The sequence below is a fragment of the Natator depressus genome, chromosome 5 (genome assembly GCF_965152275.1).
Source record: "Natator depressus isolate rNatDep1 chromosome 5, rNatDep2.hap1, whole genome shotgun sequence".
Classification (NCBI taxonomy): domain Eukaryota; kingdom Metazoa; phylum Chordata; order Testudines; family Cheloniidae; genus Natator; species Natator depressus.
The window spans coordinates 21,003,261-21,028,286 of record NC_134238.1 but is presented as its reverse complement, the minus strand read 5'-3'; the positions used below and the strand labels follow the sequence as shown (position 1 = coordinate 21,028,286).

Below are 25,026 nucleotides of genomic sequence, written 5' to 3'. Positions count from 1 at the left end.
CAATGAGTGTGAGAGTTGAAGAAGAAGAATTAGGCAATGTTACTGTACAAAATGAAGATGCACGTGAACAAAACTTCAGAAGAAAATATCATCATCATGAGGCAAAGCTAACAGATCAGGAGAGACGAATGCATTGGCTGCAAAACTGGAATGAAAATAAAAGGTCAAACACAACAGAAAGAATGAGAAGTCAGGACAGAAGTGATCTTTGTTAGATGAGACAGGATTTCTTACCTCAAGTGGAGCAGATAAAGTTACTGTGGGTGAACTAAGGCTACGAGGCCGTCTTATCTGAGGCTCACTTAGATGGTTGTTACTGTTTGCTGCTGACCCAACTGCACCATCTTCTGCAAGCTATTTCAGGGGCAAAAACAAGTTAGCTAAGTGTCAGGATCATGTTTATCTGCAGTTAGGCTGTTTAAAAAAAAGCCATAAGTACTCTGTTAATCCTTTTCTAAATAGGCTTTAAATATATTATTTCAAAAAGCATGTTCAATGGAATTAAAAATGATTCATGCTTTAAATAATGAACAACTGCTTAGGCATGAACAAACTACTATAAATGGCTTTATTAGTACACAGATTAAAATCCTCATTTTGAATTTGATTCTAAAATTTGTCCCTGAATATATTTACTCTCTCTCTCATTTCTCACCACTGTGGTTATAAAGTCAATTTATATCTTTATTCTGGCCCTAACAGAAATTTAGCAAACATAATCTTAATCACTGTAAATCTTCCTGGTTAAATGTAATAACTTTATTCTAAATTGCCAATGCACTGCATAGACTGTTTCTGTTTAAGAACCTTAAAACAGATTTTCAAAGGGAACTAGACCCAACACATTTTAAGCATTCTGTTGTATTGTTTAATTTCAACAGCAAACTCCATACCTGCATAATGGGCCGAGTCCAAGTTGTGGTTCGATTGTTATGATTGACATAATATGTACGTCCCTTAGCATCTTTTCTTTCTTCCCAGCCTGAAGGTAAGCCTGGTGTAGTATGTACATAGGCCACTGATGGCTGTTTATGCAAAAAAATTGTGTATCATTATTTTGTGGTAGCTTGAAAAAAATTAATTATCTTCAGAAGAAGTCTGCTTATGCCATTCTTTCAATCAAATACAGTGGAAAATTTGGAAATGCGTGTCTTCAAATTTCTCTCTAACACAGGCTCTCTTTCTCATATATCTGACCCAACACCCTCCTCCCTTCCACACGCAGGTAGTCTGGTTCACATTTGCATAGCTACAGGTGCTTTGTTCAGAAAACAGCTCAGCTTCCATGTCGTGAAACTAAAGGAGCTACAAAAGAAACAGGAGACTACACATTATGATAGGAACTGCTTTCACTGTTTCCCCTTTGTTAGAGGTAGTATTTATTCACTAAAGTTGCTATACATGAGTCACTGCTAGAGAGGCCACGTAGCCTAAAGGAAAAGTCAAGAACTCCTAAATTCTCACTTGGGCTCTCCCATGGACTGGGTAAGCAGCCTTAGGTCAGTCACAGTTTCCACCTCTGTAAAATGGAGGGAATAAATAACCTACCTCATAGGGTGTAGTATAGATTAATTCATTATTGTTCAGGCGACAGTTTGTAAATGCTAAGAAAGAATGCAAATAGATTCAGGGATGGAAGTCCTGCTTAAATTTTCTGAGACTCACTATCCACCTTAAAGATAAAGCCATGGTCCCACCGTCCTGCAACCTCCCCCCAAAATACAAAGTGATGTGTGTGTCATCAGGATAGGAAAAGACATTTCTTCCACTGTCTTCCACAACTCCCTTAGTACAGGGGACATATTAGCAAGCAATGGAAAAGGAGGACATGAATGTAAAATGTGTCAACATACAGATAATGGTGGTGCAAAAAAGACCAGCCTCAAGAGCTAATTCCCAGAGTGACCAGAAGAAGGCGCCAGAGAAGTGGTGAGGGTGTGCCAGGTAGATACTTAGCTGGTGTAAATTGGTGTAACTCCAGTGAGCATCTGGCCCTTAATAAATTTGTACTGGGTTCACTGGGTTCATTATTTTCAGGAGACTTTTCTGCTGAAAAGACCTTTTCATTTTGTTGGACAAGCTTCTGGAGTCTAATTAATCCACAGGTATGTGGTGAGAGACCTGAAGAACTTGCAGGGAGCCAGCAGTAGCCTTTCAATAAGCCTAGATTATTGAGAGAATCTTTAAATTCTGGAGTCTCTTCTTTCTTATGACCAAGTTTTGATTGGCAGAAGAATGATGAAATCAAATGCCTCTATCAGAAGACCCGGCAAGAGAAAGCATGTGCCTAAGCTTAATTGTCTTGTCAGTTTCTGTGTAATGCTTTATTTTAGCATCAGTACCACTAATCCCCTTAGAAGTAGGCAGCTTTCTAGCTATAAGAAAGTGTACTAAGGCCCCTTCTTACTGTAATCTGCTTTTTAGAACGGCTTTCCTTGTGTGGACTGCAACAATAGATGTGACATTCTCTTATAGTTATAAAAGGACGAATAACTTCCTCTCACAGAAGTCAAAATAAAAATATTGATGTTAAGGCAGACGAGCAGTGCCAGCATTTTATCTAACGTGGAAGCACAGCAAGGTGGGTAGGGAGAATGCCTGTATTTAAGCAGTTAAACTGATTTTGTTCATAACCTGTGAGTTTCACGTTGAGCGTAGTAGTGTTGATGTTATAACAAGTGCCAGTATCTGGATTTGGAAGAAATCGACCTGACAGCTGAACCAGAGAAAGAATCTATGCTCATGTCCAAGCTGTACATAGCCATTGTGCCTCTTTTAACACTGCTTGGGGGGAGAGAAGAAACCCTGTCTGCTGCATGCAAGAGAAAATTTAAGAGCTCTTTAAAGCCTGTTTGGATAAGAGAAGCTGAGACAAGCCTGTTTCTAAAAGGAGCCACATTAAAACACCAAAACAAAAACACAAACAGAAGAAAAGGATTGTAAAGTCTTGCCACTGTCTGACAACCTGCAGTTGATGCAAATAATTGAAGTAGGCTGAAAAACTCAGTTACCCTTTACTCTAGACTCAGAGGAGAGATTCCTCCAATGCTCATTCACACTGTGCAATGAAGCCAGACATTTAAGGCAATTACCAAGCACACAAGCCAAAGGACCATATACATTTTGCAGATGGAACATTTCTTACATCTTTGACATTCTTTTCAGATGTTAAGCAAAAAGGGAAAGAACAGATTTTGCAAGTTTGTCATGCTCTTGCTCCATATTTAGACAGAAATCAGACTATAAAGGTCTCGTCTTTGTTTAACAGCATAGGGTGTGATGTTGCAATTTCAAGTAAGCCATGGAAAAGGTATGCAACTAAAGAAAGTAGCAAGAAAACATGAGGACTGAAGTATTGTTCGGGGAGGGGAGGGGGATTTTCTGCTGGTTCTCAGTGTGCAATCTTCCTTACTTATTGTGTAAAAAGCAGCAGTTTAACTACTGAGATTCCATTTACATTACAGCCAGTTCTTGTTCTGATGCTTTTGCCAGTAGCAAGAAATAATGGTGGAGATCAGAGGTGAGAGTTATCATGGAAAAGCTGAGGAGAGGAACATAGTGTCCTTCAGCACGTCAGGAAGCTCAGGAAGCAAGGGCCAGCACCTCTGAAATTCTACACTGAACTACTTTTCATATACAGATACCTCAGTACCAGGGAGTATTTCTTATACCAATACCTGATCTCAGGGTATCAATCAGTAAGCAAGGATGTACCAACAGCATGTTTTCGTGGGCATATAGGCGACACGTAGGGGGGCATGCAGGGTCAAGTGTCCACCCCTGATTTCTGCTCAGCCTGCTGGAGGGTGGGGGGGAGGGAGAGGGGAAGGACAGGGGCTCTGTCCCTCTCCCATTGCGCCTGCCCCTGGCATGTTCGGCCCCTGTCCCTGGCAGCTGGGCCCATGCAGAGAGCAGAAGGCGCGGGATGGAGCTGCTTCTCATGCCAGCTGAGGGTGGCTGCTCTGGGTCGCTGCTCTACGCAGCACGGTGGCTGCCTGAGAGAACCTGGAGTGCCCCCCACTCCCCGCCAATCATGTTTCCGTCTCACTCAGCCCCCCTATCCCTGGCAGCTGGGTTTTGGCAGGGAGTGGAGGGGCGGGATGCCACCTCCCCAGGCGGGCTCTCTCTCAGGCAGCTGCCGTGCTGCACAGAGGCAGCGACCCAGAGCAGCCACCCTCAGAAGAGGCTCCTTCCCGCCACCTCCTCTCCCTATCTGGGCCCGGCTGCTAGGGAGAGCAGCCAAGCGAGCCGGAAACTGTGCTGCGGGGAGGCGCAGCAGGATGACAGAGCCCCCATCCTCCCCACAGGTAACTCTGGTGCGGTGGGGAGAGCACAGCAGTTCCTGGGCTGGGCGCAGGGCTGCCACCGGGAGCAGGTTCCCTGGCCTCTGCCAGGGGTATGGGCATTGCTCACACCGCCCCGCTGAGGTGTCCATGAGCTCTGGGAGGACACTGGTGCTTTGAGTGTCTCTGGGCCGGGCTGACCCCAGCCATGCCCAAAGGCACGTGCTCCCTGCCCAGTGGCCCCAGCCCCCCAGGAGCCGGTGAGATTGGCTGCCCTGGCCCAGGGAGGTGGGGCTGAAAGTCCCTCCCAGTAGCAATACATGGGGTGGTCACATGTCCTCCCTCCCTGCCCCCAAGTATCAGGAGGGACACTTTGTCCGTGAGTTTTAAATCCTACTAGTTCAAATGTGGCTCAGTTCTGCAAGGTACTGGACACTCCTGTGAGGTGCTGAGTAACTTTAAATTCCCACTGAGGTTAGTGGGAATTGAGGGCTGTCAGCACTTTTTCAAGATGTACGTATCAGGGGCTTGATCTTGCAAAGATATTACAGTCTGGAGAAGAGGCTGAGAGTATATGCTCTCAAGTTGTTAATGATGATGGAGAGTCATCCAGGAGGTTCTCTAAATATTGAGCTCTCATAAAAAGGGAAGAAGTCTGAATGTAAGAAAGAGGTAATGTACATTAGCAACATGATGAGCAGCCCAAAAGCATTCTTTGAAGACTATCTCAACACAGATCTATAAATAAAGCCAACCAATTTTTGGAATAAATTAGCCTGAAAATTACCGACCATCTTAGCACAGGTGGAACCTGATTCTTTTTAGGCAGACACAGATCTTCTATTTTTGGAAAGTATTCCACCTGATTGAGTCTGACAAAAGACTACTATCTGCACTGAGGAAGGGGTAAGATAATTCTGAACAGGAGGCAAACCAACATGTTAATATTAACTGCTGCTTGCTGTATTTAGTTTAAAAATTCACCACCATCATAAAGTGTTACTCTTATCCTACAAAACTGGTGAATTGTTTCCACCCTGGTTAAAACTGAGGAACATTCAAGAGCTTACATGCATCACTCTTTTGGAAATTCAGAAAATGTGTATCCCCTCTGTTCTAATTCAGTTCTGGTTATCGGTATGTGAACCTTACAAAATATATTTTGCATTTTATACCTTGATATAACATGTAATTTCCCTTATATGGTGGAAATGCTTTTTGTGTAACTGACTTTATTGAATATTACTATCTGTTACGGTATTTTAAAAATCTTCAATTTTCCATATAAAACTGAAACTGTAAACAGTATTTTAAAACTAAAATGACACACATGATAACTGGAAAACTGTAATGAAGAGGCATTAGTAGGGTGTATCACGGAAGCAGCTTAATGCACCAGAAACCATGAGGTTTCACTGCTAGAAAAACACATGGGGTAACTGCTTAAATGATGGAAATGGAAATGTCCTATAGGAAATATCACTACTGGATTCTTATCTATAGAACACTACAGCATTTATGTTCAATTTAAAGAGGAAAAAAATCTCCTTACCAGGTAGGAAAGTCATTCACAACAATAATGTGGCTGAAAGTACAGCGGACCCTCGCACCTTAGAGACTAACAAATTTATTTGAGCATAAGCTTTCGTGAGCTACAGCTCGCTTCATCGGAAATGCCACAAGTACTCCTTTTCTAAAAGTTTATTTTTCTTGTTAAAATATTGTGGCATCTAAGTTTCCAGTTACTTTTGATAAAACATCCACCAGAGAATTTAAAGGCTGATGCCCTACAGGTTCTGCACATGGATCATATGCTGCATGAGGCCTGAAGTAAGGCTACCTAGCGATACAGATACCTGTGTGTTCAGTAACATCACAAACCTCTCAGGCCTGATTCACCATCATAATTACACTGCAATCTAACAACCTCTTTTTTGTGTAGCCTTATAAAACAGCAATTCATGTTGTACATTCACCCTGTTACAAAATAGATATTGTAAAGCAAGTTGAGAACAGTGGAAAACAATTGACCCAAAGATTGAAAAAGTGAATGACAATGCACTGTAGGTCACAGTATCTCTATATCACCCACAGATCACCTTTGAAATCCAAGGTGCATTAGTTTTCCTTATTTAAAGCTCCAGCAACATATTATTCAGTAGCTCCCTCATCTGCTTTACCCTCTGATCAGATTCCCTATCAATTCCAGAACTCTTCTTTGAACTATTACAGTAGCCAGTGCTAAGAGAATTCTTTCATTTAAAGGCAAATGCTTCATGTGGTTGAGCTGAAAAACAGCCTCCATGGTTCAAAGAAAAAATCAGGAGTCCAGGAAAGGTAAAGAATGGGTAGAAAGTTGACCATCTATTTAAGAAAAGGGAGGAAATAGAAGGGGAGGAGAAGAGGAATTAGTTAAACAAATCTGGCTGAGACAGCTCGAAATCCTGATTCAGTCACTTCCTAAATGGTCATGATTTGGGGTGTTCTAGCTATTGATTAGCTTGTCAGAACAAAAGTGGTTTAGGTCACATGACTCTGAGCCAACAGATGAGGAGTTCATCTGTTCTAGGGTTTGAGATACTGTATACAAATACATGCATTCATTGTACTGAGAGGCTATTGAAATTCTCAACAATATACAATTTTTTAAAAGTGGCTACCTCAGAGGCTTTCAAGGAAGTTTTTAAATCACTTGATTTTAATCACATACATTGTATTCAACACAAAACCAAAAGGATGTTTTAAGTCCATTAGTGAATATTGCCAATAGCAGGTTTGATTTGCAGGGAGCTATGAGGACAGAGTCACAAACGAAAGAGTCACTAGAGGTGGAACCATTAAAGATCACATATAGCAACACATCTCTTCCTTTTTGTTGTCTCCTAACGCCTTATAAACTGAACCAGTTATTGGCAGCATTTCTTTGTAATATAAACTGAGCTTTGCAAACCAAAATAGAGACTCAGAGGCAATCCATTTAAAACACATTAAATTAGAACTTTCAGTTCTCTTTACCAGTACTTTATCCATTCTCAAAGGTAAACTGTATTTTCTTTACTGGTTTCCTTTCATAAGATAAATCAGAGATGGGAGACACTTATGCAAATTATCTTGTTCATCCTCTTGCCATTTGTGATAACTAGTGCTTTGTCCAGTCTAGTTTTACCGTAAAACATTTCAAGGGAAAATATTCAGTTTCCTCTGAGACTTTCAATAAAGCTCTTAAAAGCAATCCAATTAAAAAACATTGTGTATTTACACACACACAAATATATATCAACACACATTCAAAGAAGCACCCACTTTACATAATCATGTATCAAATTTTGCTCATCCTCTGTAATTGACTTAAGTGAAAAACAAGGCCCCCTGCAATACAATAGACAGATCTCGTATCATTACACTGTACATTAATATTTTGTGCATTAATTTCGATGTGCTATCTAAACACTGAAGGTCTACATTGGCATGGTAAATGCATAATCAATATGAATGTAAAAATTCAACAAGAATTTCCTTGTACCATGCCTCAATATATTTGGCTATCACATCAACATTGCATGCCTATTTTGGAATACAGTGGCGTTACTGACCAGGCATTCATAGAGTAGCTCTAATCTGAATTCAGTTTTTAGTAGAGGAATATAAAATTGTATAAAACATGTGTGTAATTAATGGAACTATCTGCCAACAAAAGACTGGATTTACATTAGAAATTAATACAGAACATTTTGTCTGCTTTACGTGGTTATTAATCAGTTTTTCCACAGATATCAAAGGCATTTCTGTGTTTGTGAAAGGTATTGACACTTAATTCAAGGTACAAGGTACGTTTCCTTAAAGTTCAATAAAGAACATATGCAGTGCTTTACACAACGGTCCTTGATCCCTGAATTAGGGCCTCATGCTACTTCCACAATACAAATAAATATATATATAACTGGTTTTCATTGGCGCACATATATATTTATAAAACCTGAATATATTTATTATTGGACAATCCACTTGCTTTAGGTTCACATTTAATCAGATTGCAAGTGTATGGGATAGCTTCACAAACTACATTACGCAAAATGGTTTCAGAATATCAAACTTCCAATTTAAACATTGTAAAATATTTTCTTGAACCATTCAGAGTCAAATATCCAGCACTGGGCTAGTTAATGACACAAGGAAAGTAAAACGTGGTAGTATACAAAGACCATATACTACACTGAGAATTACATGGGTGCACCCCTCTGCCTGCATGGTTTTCAAAGCAGGATCCAGGCCTAAGAATAAAACTGAATAAGTCTAGTGTTAAGTCAGCACAAATGGTAAGTGCTATATTTTAAAGGGTCTCCTTGTATAATCAACATTGCAATTAGTATTGCATTTAAAAATAAAGTGCTATATCTTTCCATTTTTTTAGCACTAGTCAATGGTATTTTCCAAGAGTGTCACTCTGTTTAAAAATCAATTGCATTATATCTGTATCTTTATAGTATGCTAATATTACTGTGATATTATCATACTACTTGAAAAGATTATTTCAAGGTAAAAGGTGAAAAACAGACATTAAAACTTAGCTAGGGTTTCTGAAAAGTTTAAACCAATACACTGCTGCTGTATGAAAAAATGTCCAGTGTCATAAAAGATGCTAAACCAACCCATATTTCATTTATAGAAAGTGTTTGATAAAGAGTATTATTACCGTTGGTTCTTCACCACCTGTGACAGTTGAAGAACGAGCTCTCCTAGATGGACCACTCTGCTGTTAAATGATAATTAATGTTACAGATAAGTATGTTTAGTGATGAAGGTAATAGATTATGCTCACATCTTCAGGAATCATAGCCACTCTCTCACACTTTTTAATGGAGAGCAATTAGACTGAAGTAATGTTAAATAAAAGATAGCAGCAAGAAAAATGAAGCCATCAATCACTGATAACCCAGATGAACACATCACTTATAAATTCAAAGACTGAGGCGCTAGTCTAATAGCTTTGGTGCAGGATTCTCTATATACACTAGTGCTATAATGTAAGGTGTTTAAATAATTACTTTTTCCAAACAAAAACAATTTTACATCTTCAGCTCTACAAGCATAAAGCGCAGACATTTAGAAACGAAGAGGCAATTTTCTGGCTAGCAGTGAGTGCACAGCCCTGTGAAAAGTCATAATAATAATAATAATAATAATAATAGTAAAAGAAATTGGTGTTCCAAGTTTTCAGTAAGGAGCAATATGTTCCAGGACAGACAGCTTAATTAGAAATAAAAGAAGGGTTTAGTTGCTAGAAGAAAAATGACTGTTAGTTCAGTAGAGATTGATGATTGGTTAGATCAGGTATGTCCCGGCTTTAAAGTAATGCCTTTTTATACTGCTGTTTTGAGCACCTAATTTCATGTAGTAAACATTTTAAAACAATAAACTGAAGGAAGAGTCATAACAAAGCCTAACCTTATACACCACTTAAAACAACCCACAAACCACAAAGGACAGAAGTGAATCAAAAATATTGAAAAAGTAGAAGCTCGTTGGCGCAGATTCCAGCACAAGCCAATCACTTATAATAGAGAGAAGAGACAGTTTAAGTATGCTTTTGCTGCGAGCCACAATATTTTTAATGCAGTAGGATAAATAAGTAGGTAGTACTTTATATACATTTCCCTTGAACACATACAGAAACATCTATTACTGCAAAGCCACCATTTCATAATGACATATATGGAATCATTAGATAATCTCCAGCTTTACGGTGAATTAATCAATAAAAATAGGAAAAAAATGTCAACTGTTTAATACAATGACAAATTTATATTAAAAAACTTAGCCAATTTAAAATACAAAAATGGCTGAATCACACCAATTTAACAATAAAAAAGATGACAACATAAGCCTTCAATTATTCATATTTTGTTATTTCCTGAAGATACAAGTTCTAATGATCCTTTTCATTTGTATGTCCATATTTACAGTTCTGGTAAAAAAATGGGGAAAAGATTTCTGCAGAAAGTTCTATAGGAAATATTGTCAATTTTTTGTTGAAATATCATCCGTTACGAAATATTCTGGCCAGCCACAGTCAAATGCTGATCTACTGCAATTTTATTATAGGTTACTTTATCTGTGACACCACCACTTTGCTCAGTTCTATGGAAAAAAATGTAGAGCTTGCTGGACATCAGCAGTAAAGTGCTAAATAACTATAGAGTAAAAGAGAACCCAAAGATACCTTTCCTAACAACCATCTTGGGATGTGGATTCTTTTCCTGTTTAAAGGGATTCAGTTAATTTCTTAGCTACTATATTAGGAAAACCTTGTTGACATATCATATTGGTCAGAAAATTATTGTGACTGTTAGATTTTGGTTTTACATGGCCCTTCATAAAGGGGATTATTAAAGCTGGTTGAAATACTAGCCAATTTCTTTTTATTTAAATTGGAAAAGTTTTCCACTAACTTGCAACTTGCTGCAAATTTTTTCACATTTCAAAAAGTGTTGATTTCGCCTCCACTCCCACCACCTCTCTGGGTGTGCGTCTATTTCTTTTTTTACGTTTCTTCACAGGCCAGAAAATGTTATGGTAACACTTCTGTGCAAATTCTGAATGGCTTTAAATAATATTGACACACAAAAACAAAAACCCATGCACAAAACAGTCCATGAATTTTCAAGTATAACAACCCCTATTCCCCACTCTCCAAAAAAAAACCAACCCCCCCTCCCCCCAAAACCACTGCCCACCTCTCAAATTTAATGAAAAATGTCACCAGTTTTGCCCAATTCTAATTATATAGCTCCCTGTAAGCCCAGGTATAAGTTTATTTCAAAATGTGTGTATTTGATTTTCCAAAAACCTAGCACTGGGCCAAATTCCCTCAGTGACACCCAACTCCAGATTTCAGAGATGTAAATGAGGACAGAACTAGATGCATGGGCTCAAATCCTGGCCCCAATGACGTCAATGGTAAAACTTTGATTAACTTCAGTGGGGCCACAATTTCATCCACTGTCTTTAATCGTCTTGACTTAATCTTTTGTAAAACCAGTAAAACCGCGTTACTATGTTGACCTACGCAACATGATCTTAATTTGGAATCAGTTACAGATTCGTACAGTCATATTCCTACCACCTCTGTATAAATATTCTGAAGCCACTGCAACAGGAAAAGGTTCCACTCAGAACCAAAGAATATTTAAAACAAAGTATAGAAGAAATAAAAATGAGCTTTGATTTACCAGTGATAAGTGAGACTGTTCAGCAACTGCATCTGTTACACTGCAAGATCTCAATCTTGAAGAAGGATCTCTCTGCTGAAAGAAAGGAGAACTTCCTAAATTGTAATGCATTAAACACATGTGGATTTTCATTTTATCAAATTCATTTCTATTTTTCAATATTACTCTCTGAGTCCAAAATAAACCATGCTTTCCCTGCAATCTCCATCTCCTTTATATTTCTACATAACCTTGTGTCACAATCAAAAACCATTCTCTTAAATTCTCAGCATTTCACCCTGGGCTTGTTTTGAACTAACTGGAAACAGAAAGAAGCGAGCCACACATCTCGTCCTGTTATTTAACAGTCAAGTTATGGATGTCTTACGAACAGACTTCAAGGGAGGAGGGCTGGCTACTTGGCAACTTCTCCGGGAAAATACACAGCAGATTAAACAGTCCTGTAACTGGCAGCAAGGTGGGAAGGCTGACCCCAAATGAAATGGCTGAGTGAAAGTCCCATGGTGCTTTTGACAGTCTGTTTCTATGTAGCTTCAGAGGACAGAGCTCAGGGAATATGGGATGGGACTGGGCAGTATAAAGAAAAATACAAAACCTTTGCTTGACTCTCTGGGGCTCCCAATGCAGCCCCTCACTAACCTATAGGATGGAACTCACTTCACATGAAGAGTCTATACAAGATTCCCTGCACCAAATAAATGCTGCATTTGTCACCCACATAGGGGCAGCGAAGGGTGCTGTTCCCACACAGGAGTGATTAAGTGGATCCAATGCCCACATTACCCTGTGCACTGAGGGCTGAAAGCTCTATTCCAGAACATATGTTGGAATAGTGGCTATGGTGGATCTTTGTTGGAACCCAGTGCCCTGGTCATGGGTTGGTAGGATGAATGCATTATCAAACGTACTCCCAAGAATCAATTCCTACCTTAAAACGATAGAAATAGTAAGAACACCTGCAGGTGTAAAATGTGAATTCATTGTATACAGACTGCGACTGTGTCCACACTGCAGTGGAAGTCATGATTTGCCACCTAAATAGACATACCTGTGTTAGCTTTAATCCAGCTAGCACGCTAGAAATAGCAGAGAGTACATACCCAGGGTCCTGGGTGAGCTTGTTCAACCCATATTGAAGCCTGTGCCAATGCCTTTTTACTGCTATTTTTAGCATAGTAGCTAGATAAAAGCAAGAGTGGGCATGTCTACCCGGGCTGCAAGTCACATCTTCCACTGCTGTGCAAAAATAAGTCTGTGATGAAAGTGCAGTTAATAGTAATCTGTAACTGATATCAACTCAGTAATTTAACACAGAAGTTGACCAATTCATTAGGATTAGAACAGATATTACTCTTAGTCTTCTGTCATTCTGTATCGGTATTTATATTGTACCTATCACGACAGTATCTGTAGTCATAATAAACATTACAGGTGGTATAATAAAGAGACATTTAATAACTATTAGGCATGTGCTTTAGTTGTCTGTGTGCGCTGCTGTCCCTCTTTTTTAAAAATCAGGTTTTCCTGTGTTTTTTATCAGCTCCTACTGGATTTGGTGGAAACAGACACTCTTATCTGCAGACAGGTACCTACCACTTGAGCTTTACATTGCAGTGCAAGCTTTTTCCTGCCTTAAAGAACTGGTTCCTTTATTAAGACATTTGTATCCCCTGTCAAAAAAACAGCCTAGCAGCACACGGCGCTGTCATAGTGGGTAAAAGAGTGATGGGGAACAGAGTATGAACTCACTGCAGACTAAGGTTCTTAATGGCGGTCAAAGGATAAGAGAGCATCTGTGATCTTAGAAGTCCTCCATCCCACATGATTTCTGAACCACAAACGAAAGGAAGCCTTAAGAATGCAATATGTAGCATGTCCAGCTCTTATGCTGCGGGAAAACTGTCTGTCTCGTACCTATATTTTTTGAGGATAAAATCTGAGTTTACTAGACAGAGAGTCAGATGGATTACCCAGCTTTCCAGGTGAATACGAAGATTATGAACTTCTTAAAAAAACCTATTTTGACAATCATAGCAATTAAATGTCTCTTCATGTTATGCTAGACACTGCTTCCCATTACTGCAAAGGGAACTAAGGCTTTGAGAAAAATACCCAATATCATAAGACATGATTAAGGTCCTACGTAATTTGCAATATTGAGGAAATTGCAGCTCCTGCAACATTAGACTTCCACCGCAATTTTGATTTTAATTAGCTTACTTTGGACCCTATTTTCACACACAATTTTGCATACATATTGAGTTTGCAACACACACTCGTTTTCCTATTAGTACAGTAGAACTCCATTTATCAGAGCTGATGGCAGCTAGGGCTTGGGCTGTCAGCCCCGCACATTAATGACTGTAATATAGTTGCAGCAAAATGTCTGATATCGAAAAAATTAGCAGGCATAACATAATATTTGAGTGTTTATATTGTTACAGCAAATTTTTCTTAATCAAATAGGACTTCTCTGGCTTTTCCAAATAACCACGATTAATAAAAGGTCCATTATTACTTTCCCATTATTTTCCGTGTTTTGCCCACAACTCAGACAAAATTATTTGATAACCATCCCGCAACTGAAGTAGGGTCTTACTCATGATAGAACTGCGAGAATTATCAACACTAAGCGTGATACAAAGTAATACTGGTAAATGACTGAATTGCATTTCCTGGCTCCAGTCACAAAGACAGAGGTCAGGATTACAAAAAACTGCACCATATGGAGACCTAACAGTTCTAGACACAGCTTACTTAGAGAATTACGCTTTGCATGCATGGACCTCAACACATCACTACAGTGCAGCAGTGAGAGTGAGGGTCCAAAGGTTGCACATTCCCATCCCCTTTTTATTTAAAATGGGTCTCATTTTAGAGCTCGTGTGAGGGGGGAAGGGACTAGTTTATTGATGAGCCCCAAATAATCACCCTGCTAGATCTTTAAAAATACCAGTGCTGGTCCCACTCAATTTTTCACACTGAAATGTAAGCCTGAACAGGTGGCTTTTCCTTTCTACTTCAAAGCACAGGCTACTTCCATAGAAATTGGCTTTATAAACAAACTGACTCGAAATGAACACAAATTACGGCCCTAAGCCTTCTCAGATTTGGCAGCAACTAAGGTTCCTTCTCAAAGACTGTTCTTCCCAGATCCCCTCTCTCTGTGCAGACAGCCACTCCAATCTCCCTTATACCTAGGGTAGGGTTAAAGGTTCACCTGCAACAACGGACCAGGGCTCAGCAACACCTGTCAGGCTCAACACCTGCTAACAAGGTAGGTTCTCAGGATAACACTGCCTCCATGTCCACTGCATGCATCCGATGAAGTGAGCTGTAGCTCACGAAAGCTTATGCTCAAATAATTTGTTAGTCTCTAAGGTGCCACAAGTCCTCCTTTTCTTTTTGCGGATACAGACCAACACGGCTGCTATTCTGAAACATGTTAAAAAACACATTCACTTTATAATATCCTCATATAGTGTACTAGCTTCACACACTAGCATCTGGACTTTAGATTCAAGGCACTAGGCCTAGTGTCACCGATTTTTCTATTACTCATGAGAATTCCATAAGATGGAAAGAAAATCAATCAGCTTCAAAAAACCTCTCACTTTGAACCGTATTCTCATCTTCTAGCATCAGCAACGCTCCTTCTTAATTGAATTGTTGCAAGTTAGAAGCCTATTAATTTAGCTGACAAGCACTGTTTGTGTGTCAGCTTCTTTCTGGATACCTTATTGCACTGCTTTTCTATATCGTCTGAATGAGATTGCAGGTTCTATGCGTAGAAATAGATCTTGGGTATTTTTAGACTGTTTATTTGCACAATTCATATCTCAGACATTCTATGCAGAGGACAACTGGCAAACAATATATGAATAATGGGATAACTGTGAACTACAGATATACAAACTATCTGGCCTGTTTAAAGAATGATTCAGACCGACACTCCCAGGTGCTACAGGAATACAAACAAACAACAACAAAGTAAAGAACAGGAGTACTTGTGGCACCTTAGAGACTAACAAATTTAGACAGAATGGGCCATCTTAATTATCAAAGAAAAAGTTTTTTTCTCCTGCTGATAATAGCTTATCTTAATTAATTAGCCTCACAGTTTGTATGACAACTTCCACCTTCTCTGTATGTGTGTGTGTGTATATATATATATCTTCTTACTATATGTTCCCTTCTATGCATCCGATGAAGTGGGCTGTAGCCCAGGAAAGCTTATGCTCTAATAAATTTGTTAGTCTATAAGGTGCCACAAGTACTCCTGTTCTTTTTGCAGATACAGATTAACACGGCTGCTACTCTGAAACCTAACATAAAGTAAGTTAATAAGGTGATTCTCAGAACCTTCAGTCTTTCCCCCAAAAGATTCAAACTTGTTAGATCAAAAATTACATTAAGAGTACACACAAAGTGAAAATCAGTTTTTAAAAAAGAAAATCTCATTTTGCTGCCACATACACTATATGTGGGACAAAAATTATTATTGATGTACCTTATTTTAGACAATTTTTTCAGCCAAAGCTATTGGTTCCATGTGGCTAGTCTCCTGTCCCCAGCATCGCTATGAAATTAGTGGGTATCCACAAAGGCACCAGGCTCTACCATGTAAGTTCTGTTGCAGGATTGGGGCTACAGAGTCTGCTAAACTAGCCAGCAGCTGACATTCAAATCATCATAAGATATCTATTCAAACAGGCTCTGAGTAGAATTTACATCTACTTAATTTTGTAAAGTAATACTTAACCAGAAGATATCTCAATTTAGGTTTCTTATCTCCTGAACTGCAATAAGATGTCCTATGAGACAACAATATATTCAGTTTCCTATGTTGGATTCAGTATTTACCATTGTTTATTTTATCAGACACGAAACATTCCCACACTTGCAATCATATTACTCGTCCTCCATGATATCATCCATTTGCCTTAATTATAAGATATTTCAAATACAGATTGTAACTTTTCATCTTACTAAGGAGGGTAAATGTATACAAATCTAACAAAACCCTGAAATTTCCTATTTTACCACAGCTAAATAGCTCCAACTGCATCTTGTTTAAGCCTTTCAATATTTGATTCAGTTCAAATGGTGAGGTCTTTGCCAAGTTCCAATTTCAGAGAATAGCCCTTGTTTTAAAATATATTACAAACATACACGGAAGCAATATCTTTTGTTTGTAAAATGAACATCACTGTAACAGTGCTATAAAGCGAAGATCATTTCCACTAGTAGGATTTCAAAAAATGTTCATCTCAGTGAAACAAATTACAAAATCCATAATAAGTCATAGAAAATTAGGGTTGGAAGAGACCTCATCTAGTCCAACCCCCTGCTCAAAGCAGGACCAACACCAACTAAATCATCCCAGCCAGGGCTTTGTCCTGTAATAAAGTGTAAAATTTAAAGTGTAAAAGTGTAATATTTTAATAAAAAATGACTTAAAATTCAATGAAAATAGAAGAAGGCTTCCTTCATGTGAATGACTTGGTAAATCTGTTCAAGTAACATTAGTATTGTTTATTATTTTTAGTACTACGTTGAGTGGTGACATTCTGACCATATCCAGCTGTACAACCAAATTCAAAGAGACACTTCAGTTGAAATTTAGCATCTGCTAAAACCTAAGATCAAGAGACGAGTTTCCATGTTTGCTTTTAAAATTTTCGTACACACATCCACTCAAAACCACCACACTCTGAAATCCAAATAAACATTCCACAGTGGTGTACAATTCATCTCAACATTGTGATATTTTGCCAGTACTTGACAACCAGACACCAAAACTGACAAGTCTATTTCTAACTGAACTGGAAAAAGCGAACAGTAAAAAGTAAATAGGATTTTTTAAATATTCTGTTTTAATAATCAAAAGGTGGTATTTACAAAAAACCCATACTATAAGCCAGATTTGTTTTTAAAGACACTGGAAATATTCTGGCTCCAATGAAGTCAATGGCAAAACTTCCATTAACTTCAGTGGAAGCAGGATTTTATCCACGATCTTTCACTGTTTAGAAGATACATGCATATTTAATAATAATTCTTGCTCTTGTTCAACCTCAAATATCAATTTATGGGACAAGATTGAAGTTATTAAAATGAGAATCCCAACTCTCAAGTATAAAATAATACTTGATTCATAATACCTTCCAACTACTACCTAACAGATGGATGATTCAGACCATATCAGACTTAATAGTAACTAAGGTTAGTTCAGTAATATATATGGTGAGCACAATGCTTACAATCAAAGAACCAAATTGTTCCCCATTGAAATCAGGAGTGACCTGAAGTCTTCTGTTCAGTTCGTCAGACAGCTCCTGAGGACTGGTCCGAGAGACTGGAGAAGCCGGGGGTGGTGGCAATGACAGGCTTAAGGAATCTCCACTTATACTCGCTTCTTCTGAAATGGTTTCCCAGGGCTGACAAAAGGAAAAAGATTATGGCAAGTCAGACACGTGAATTTGCACAGCTTTGGAAAAAGCACCTCATTCAGTTTCATTCCACCTAATTATCACCAGAATTTGGCTCAGGCAGCTATCTCAAAAATTGTGTATTAACTAACTTATAATTAAAAGGAATCTGTTTGAAGGGATTTAACTTAGTTATAGGGACTCTTGTAACACTATAGAACAGTTTCTTATTGTTGAGGAAATGATTTCAAGACCTGTACATACTTCAGATGCCTCTCCACTCTCCGAAGGCTCAGGCTCCAAATCCTCACTAATGTGTCTCCGAGAACGAAACCGTCTATGGGCTGCCTCTTGGTTTATCTGTCTGATGTTGTTGTCTGAATCAGATGCAACATCACTGGACATTGTGGAAACAAGCAAGGATAGAGGGGAGAACAGGAAAACTATTAATGCTAAATTAATGCATTGTAATTCAAGATGTTCTGTCCATCTACAAGTAATGAAAAAGGCACCATAAGATTAATTCTTATATCATAACTCTGTCAAAATATATTCAAACAGATCAACCCTTAGTCCAAAGCAAATAAAATCTGAAGTCAATCACAAGACTTCTGTTTAAATTAAAAAAACAGAACAGATTTTAGTACTCATTGCAGCTACTCTGACAACATTAGATACTGAAATCCTTTATATATAAAACAGGTAGAGCAGTCCACACTTCAATACACTACCCCACCATTGTGCATGCTCGTGATCAACCAACTAGTCCTGCCCATGCTCTGGCACCAGTTCAACACCAAGCACCCACCCCTAGGGACTCTGGCCAGCCTCCAAAAGACAATCCTAGAGTTCTTCTGGCTGGCACTGTACTAGGTCTCTGCAGGTGTCCCGAGCTTCCTCCTGGAGAGGTGGACAGGGCCTGGTCTATACCTGCAGCCAGGTACACGCCATCTGCCTTCAGCCCTGCAGAGATTCTTTTATGGTGCAGGTCGTCTGGCATAGAACATGCTAGTGCACACCTTCCTCCGCCACCTCTCAGGGCTCCAATACAACTGGTAGCTCTTTTATCTCCACCCATGAGTGTTGGATCATATTAAAGTAGTTCTGTATTAAAATCACAAATGAGTTTGATTCCCCATAGTTTAAATTCCAGAGTATTACTAATTAGGAGGTCTCTTGGTTTTTGGTACTGTTTCTCTCCCTCTATGTGTGAAACTTGCAAGCTGCTAATTGCGTTAGTACATTCTAAGACAGAGTCTGTTCTCAAAGCAATTCACACAGAGAGAGACTCAAAGCAATACTCTGTAACAACAGAAACAGCACCCAGAGACTCCTCCCCCTTTTGTTGTATTAACAATTGTGATTAAAATAGAGATAGAGGATGTATGTGGATGGATGCTTGGTGTGGATAACTGAATGATCAGGGAGGTGCCAGCCTAAGAATCCAGTGTCCATCGGCTGAAGAAGGCGTCAAGTGGAAATAACCAGAGGACCCCCAGAGGGCAGACTGGAATCCACCCAACAGCCTCAAGAATGGGAGAACCAAAGAACAAGATAACATCTAGCATCACGGAGCCCCTAGGACGTGCGGAGTGGCTGCAGGGGACTCTGGCCGTTCGGGACAGCTGACCAGGCAGGACTCCGCCGGGGGGGAGTCCTCTGCAGCACTATATTCTCTGCGCTTATCTCAGGGTTACATGGGGTCACAGCTGGTTACATTCTTATATGTATGATTTATGTTTATTACATAAACTAACTTGTTTGCAGGCAAAAATATGCTCAGCTATGCTACAATATCTTTTGGCAGGGTCTGTCGGACAAAGTTCATTGAAACTGCCTGCATCCTCCGCTTACATCCAGTCACGTACTCAGTCCACCACTTAGCTCCTCGCCAATCTTCCACAACCTTGCCCCTACAACATATGACCCTTGAGGCTTGAAATTGTAGCCTTCAAAGGCGATCGTGTTAAGAAAAAAAGTTTCCTCATAACCATCACTTTCAACAGATACAATTTACAGCCTCAAGGGGCACAAGTGATTCTCAGGCCACACGCCACAAACCCAGACCCTAGAACACTCATCACCACATTTCCTCATTACCTGAGTAGGCTATATTTGAAATACTGACTTGCGAGTGAGATGATACACAGCCTACTAGCAATCACATGAGCCACCAGGTTTTCTACTTCTGTTTCATAGATTCAAGGCCAGAAGGGACCATTATAAAGCACAGCTTCCAGAAAGGCTTCCAGTCTTGATATGAAGCTATCAAGAGATGAAGAATCTACCACTTCCCTTGGTAGTTTGTTGCACTGATTAATCACCCATTATAAAAATCTGTGCCTAAATTTCCAATTTAAATTGGTCTTCCTTCCACTACCAGCCCTTCATTCTTATTATTTGCCTTTCTCCTCTAGATTAAAAAGCACTCTAGGACCCAATATTTTCTCCCCATGCAGGCCCTTATATGCTGCAGTCAGTCAGTCAATCAATCTTTTTGGTAAGCTAAACAAATTGGGCTCTAAGTCTCTCACTCTCAGGCATTTTCTCCAGCCCTCCAATCCTTTTTATGGCTCTTTTCTGTACTCTCTCCATTCTGCAGTGTCCTTTTTAAAACACGAACACCAGAACTGGGCACCAGAACTCATCAATGAAGTATACAAAGGTAAAACCACCTCCCTACTTCTAATTCCCCTATATATACATCCCAGGATCACATTAGCTCTTTTTGCCATAGCATCACACAGGGAGCTTCTGATCAGTTGTTTGTCCACTACGACCACTAAATCCTTTTCAGAAGCACTGCTTTCCAGGATCCAGCCCCCCCCCCCCCCCCCCCAGTTGTGTAGGAACGGTCTGCATTCCTTGCTTCTACATGTATGACTTTGCATCTGGCTGTATTAAAACACATTTTGTTTGAACAGGCCCAGCTTACCAAATGATCCAAATTGCTCTGTATGACTGCTCTGCCCTTGTCATTATTTACCACTCTGCCAACCTGTGTGTCATGCGCAAATTTATCAGCAGTGATTTTACATTTACTTCCAGATCATTTATGAAAATGTTGGATAGCATCAGGCCTAGTACTGAGCCCTATGGAACCCCATTAGAAACATCCCCATTTGATGAGGATGATTCCCCACTGACAACTATTTTTTGAGATCTGTCAGTTAGCCAGTTCTTAATCCATTTAACATGTTCTTTACTGATATTGCATTGTGCTATTTTTTTATCAGGTTTTTGTGCAGTACTAAGTCAAATGCCTTACAAAGTCTCAATATATTACATCTACCCCGTTATCTTTATCAACCAAACTTGTACTCAGAAAATGAAATCACGTTTGTTTGACAAGTCCACAGTGATAAGACAACTGAGTACAACCCCATCATTCAGGAATTCCGAATTCCATTATATCAGTTGGTTTTAAAAGTGATGTAAACCTTACAGAATAAAAAGGCACAACATCATGTTAATTATTACAACTGTTATTGTTAATAAATATACATTTTAATTAGAAGTCACTGTCTGCATAAAAATATTAGTATCCAAATCTGTAACTAAGAGGAAATATAGAATAAACAGGAGGGTTTTAAGAAATGTAGACAACACAGATTTACATAATTATGATAATAAATATAAATTAATATTCAAAAGATGTTACTGTAATAATTATTCCAATGCGGAAGAAGAGCAGTTACATGTCAAACAGGAAAATAAATCTAAGTGTTTGACGTCAGGAGAGATCTTACCTTACTCAACTATGCATGGCCTACCGTATTTTGTAATAATAAGAAATGTAGAATTAAGAACATGAAAGGACCTCTGCCATCAGTAGAAGATTACATAAATTACACATCTTGGTGTATATTAGAATCTCTTAGCAAAGTGAAATAGTTTTAGCTTCATTTAAACTCAATAGGTATGCTGTAGATTTCGCTCTCCTCTTTTATAATTCCTGTTGTAAGCACATTCTTATCAAATAAATAATCTAACTAGTCTGCACAGACCTCCCAATAACCTGCAATATGTCCCTAATAGCCTTATTGGTCAATTTGTGTTAACTATTATATGGGTATGATGTAGTTAGAATACTGTACTGCTGTTCACACTTTCTCCACAATACATCTATGTACCTAATATGCAAGCTTTTTATATACACACATGAAAGTACAAATAACTTATCTATAATGGCACAAAGCTAATATGGGTATCTTGACACCTAGACCACACATGAATAAAACCGAAGAGCTCTTAAACCCTCGTAAGGAGATATGTCTCTTTGTTTAGGGCATTTTCCAATAACCATATAGCTCCTCATACCTTTTGTGACCTCTCTGTTCCCCCAATATTTAATACAACTACCAAATCATTTACAGATATTCATATGTGAGGTTCAAGAAGAGCTGACAGGACATTAAAAACACTGAGAGCTTCTTACCATAAGTCCCCTTGCCTTCAAATGTTGTAACACCATTAAGAAAAATCTATAATTTACTATCAGAATTAATCAACAGCTATTAATAAATGCACCAGCACTGAAGCCAGTGTCTCTAAGCTTTAACTGACATCTATAAATAAGGGGAAAACTGAACATTACAGAAATAAGATAATTTGAAAATTCCTACGGATTGGTGACCTACAAGGGCGCTTCCTTACTTCAGGATCTCTACAAATGTGTGTCAGGCGAGATGTCATCCTACTGAGTAAGCTGGGCTTTCGAGGTGACTGCCTGAACTTCAATTTCAGCACAGCCACTGTAATTTATCTAACCTGGCAGGCCAGAGAACACCCCTAAGGCTGGCTGCATTGTTTCCTTCTGTAAATGTCCCCAACGCTCTTGCAACTCTAGTACGTGTCAGATTTTACCTTTCAATGTGAGCCTACCTCACACTTGTGAATGGGAGTTGCATGAGAAATATCATATGCATACAAATTATAAAGAGGAATAGTGAGCAGAGATCTAGGTTGTATGGTTACTATGTAAATATAATTAACAAATTACATAAATCTGACCCTCTGTCAGTGAGGCTCAATGAAAGAGGAAGTCAGTCTGCCTTTACAAAAACTGAATTGCGAGAGAAAGGCTAGGTTAAAACAAACAAAAAACAAAACCAAAAATCCCTCTTCTTGACCAGACATCAAGACGTAAACCAACATCCTGAAGCAGCAAAACTAATTACAACCAATTCTGTTCAATTAAACTTGTTCATTAATTCTATTTTACAGAGATAACATGTATATGGAGGGCTCATCTAGATTACTCTCTAGTTTGTTAACATAAGTGGTCTAATTTCTACAATCTGTAGCCAGTGGAATTCTGTTTCGGTACAAGGGCCTGACTTAGGTGATCCCAAGGCAGGATAGGGTATGATATTTGTAATAAGCACTTTACCATGTGCCCAATCCTTCTGAATACCCTTAACATCCACTAAAGCCATTTAAGAGTTGAGGGCATTCAGCAACATACAGAAGACACTTAACACCTTGTAGAACTTGTCTCTATGGGTTTGATCCAGCATCCACTGCAGTCACTGGAAAGACATCCGTTGACTTCAGTGCATTCTGTATCAGGCCCTATGTGTTTAAGGAATCCCCTGGCTTCAAACTGGGACTATTTATATACAGAAAACTCTCCTTTTTTCCTGTGCCCATGTCCCTGTGGTAATGAACACCTATTCAAGTGTTTAAAATTTTGTATGTGCTTGGAGATTGCCTCATATAAAAAATTTGATTAATTCCAGATTTGTCTAAAATAGTAAAATGGTCTAGATGTGTGTTTCTTTAGCTGCAACACAGGTTTTTAAAAAAGAGAATACCACTTTTTAAATGAGTACAATTTAATCTCCAAGTGAAGGACCTCAGCCTTTAATTCTCATCTAACTAGAGTGGTTGGTTTATGAAAAAACAAACAAACAACCCACACACACAGACCAGATTATATTCCCAGATGCTTATCACAATTATCATCAAATTTACAGCTAATCTGTTATTGTAAAGAACAATGTATGAACATTTTTAGGTCTTTAGTTTTAAGATTAGTTCAGCCTAGTGCCTGGGATATCTATTGTGAATTCATAATAATAATAATGATAATGCTTGTTTGAAAGAATCACCATCCTTACTGATAATCTTGCATGTTCCACCAATTTATTGAACTGCTCTGACACTTACATTAAACTTGGTCGGTGCCACTGAGTTGTCCTGTTGTTATGGTTGACATAGTAAGTACGGCCCAAATTGTCCACTTTTTCTTCCCATCCAGGAGGCAGTGGAGGAGGTGGTAACTCCTCTTGATGATGAGATACAGAGTCATTGGAGTCAACCACCTCCCATGCACGCTTAGGAAGAAAAAATGATAAAATTTAAGTTAAACAAAAAAAAGTTAAATTCCTGTGGATTTGGGGTATAATGTTTTCTTACATTTAAAAGTTTCTGAAGTGATGGATTATGAATTAAAATTAAGAATAAAATTCAAATTGAATGAAACAGAACCTGTTCCACTGTTATACAATATGCAAAAAAAAAAAAAAAGTATAAGCTTTTCTGATCATAGGATGTATTTAAACTATCTCAATAACACTTCAATGTTAGCAAGTACTTTGTATAATGCTAACAGTCACTGTGTTATAGTAAGTTCACTTCTCAACAGAAATTAGCCCAGTTAATTGTCCAAGGAGACGAGACGATGGGAAGTTAAAATGTATTAAAAAATATATTGTATGCTTTGTCCTTTTCCCAACCCCCTAGTAAATTACTTTTCTTAGGACTCCATCCTAGAATCAGATCTCCTAGCACAGAGCCCTGTACTTGTGTCACCAGCTGTCAGTTTGGGTTCTTTCTAGATTGTACTTCATCCTCAGTAACAAGATTCTCTACACCAAATTCTACCCCCATTTGAACCTAAAAACCTCCTCTTACCCCTAGTCTGCAACTTTTCCCCTCAGTTGCACATGTGCAAAGTTACGCTTGCGCTTAAGCACGCTTAACTTGCTTAAGTGCAGCCTAAGAGCACTCCATTCCCTTTGACTTCCACTGGAGTTGATGATGCTCACTTTCTCATGTTCACGTTCAGAGTCCTGTAAT

At 38.8% G+C, this 25,026-nt stretch overlaps 1 protein-coding gene across 5 annotated transcripts in view; it reads right to left on the bottom strand.

Annotated features, from left to right (window-relative positions):
• NEDD4L (NEDD4 like E3 ubiquitin protein ligase) overlaps positions 1-25,026 on the bottom strand; it is a 351,255-nt gene that overhangs the window by 55,988 nt on the left and 270,241 nt on the right. For 4 of the 5 annotated variants that reach the window (XM_074952404.1, XM_074952405.1, XM_074952402.1 and 1 more), the window contains 7 exons: positions 24,115-24,281; positions 18,208-18,340; positions 17,776-17,952; positions 11,513-11,587; positions 8,977-9,036; positions 894-1,025; positions 235-354 (listed from right to left, as the gene is read on the bottom strand). In XM_074952404.1, coding sequence (XP_074808505.1) covers positions 235-354; positions 894-1,025; positions 8,977-9,036; positions 11,513-11,587; positions 17,776-17,952; positions 18,208-18,340; positions 24,115-24,281 — 864 coding nt within the window. The remainder of the gene's footprint in view (positions 1-234; positions 355-893; positions 1,026-8,976; positions 9,037-11,512; positions 11,588-17,775; positions 17,953-18,207; positions 18,341-24,114; positions 24,282-25,026) is intronic. The other variant, XM_074952406.1, reaches the window with a different exon arrangement.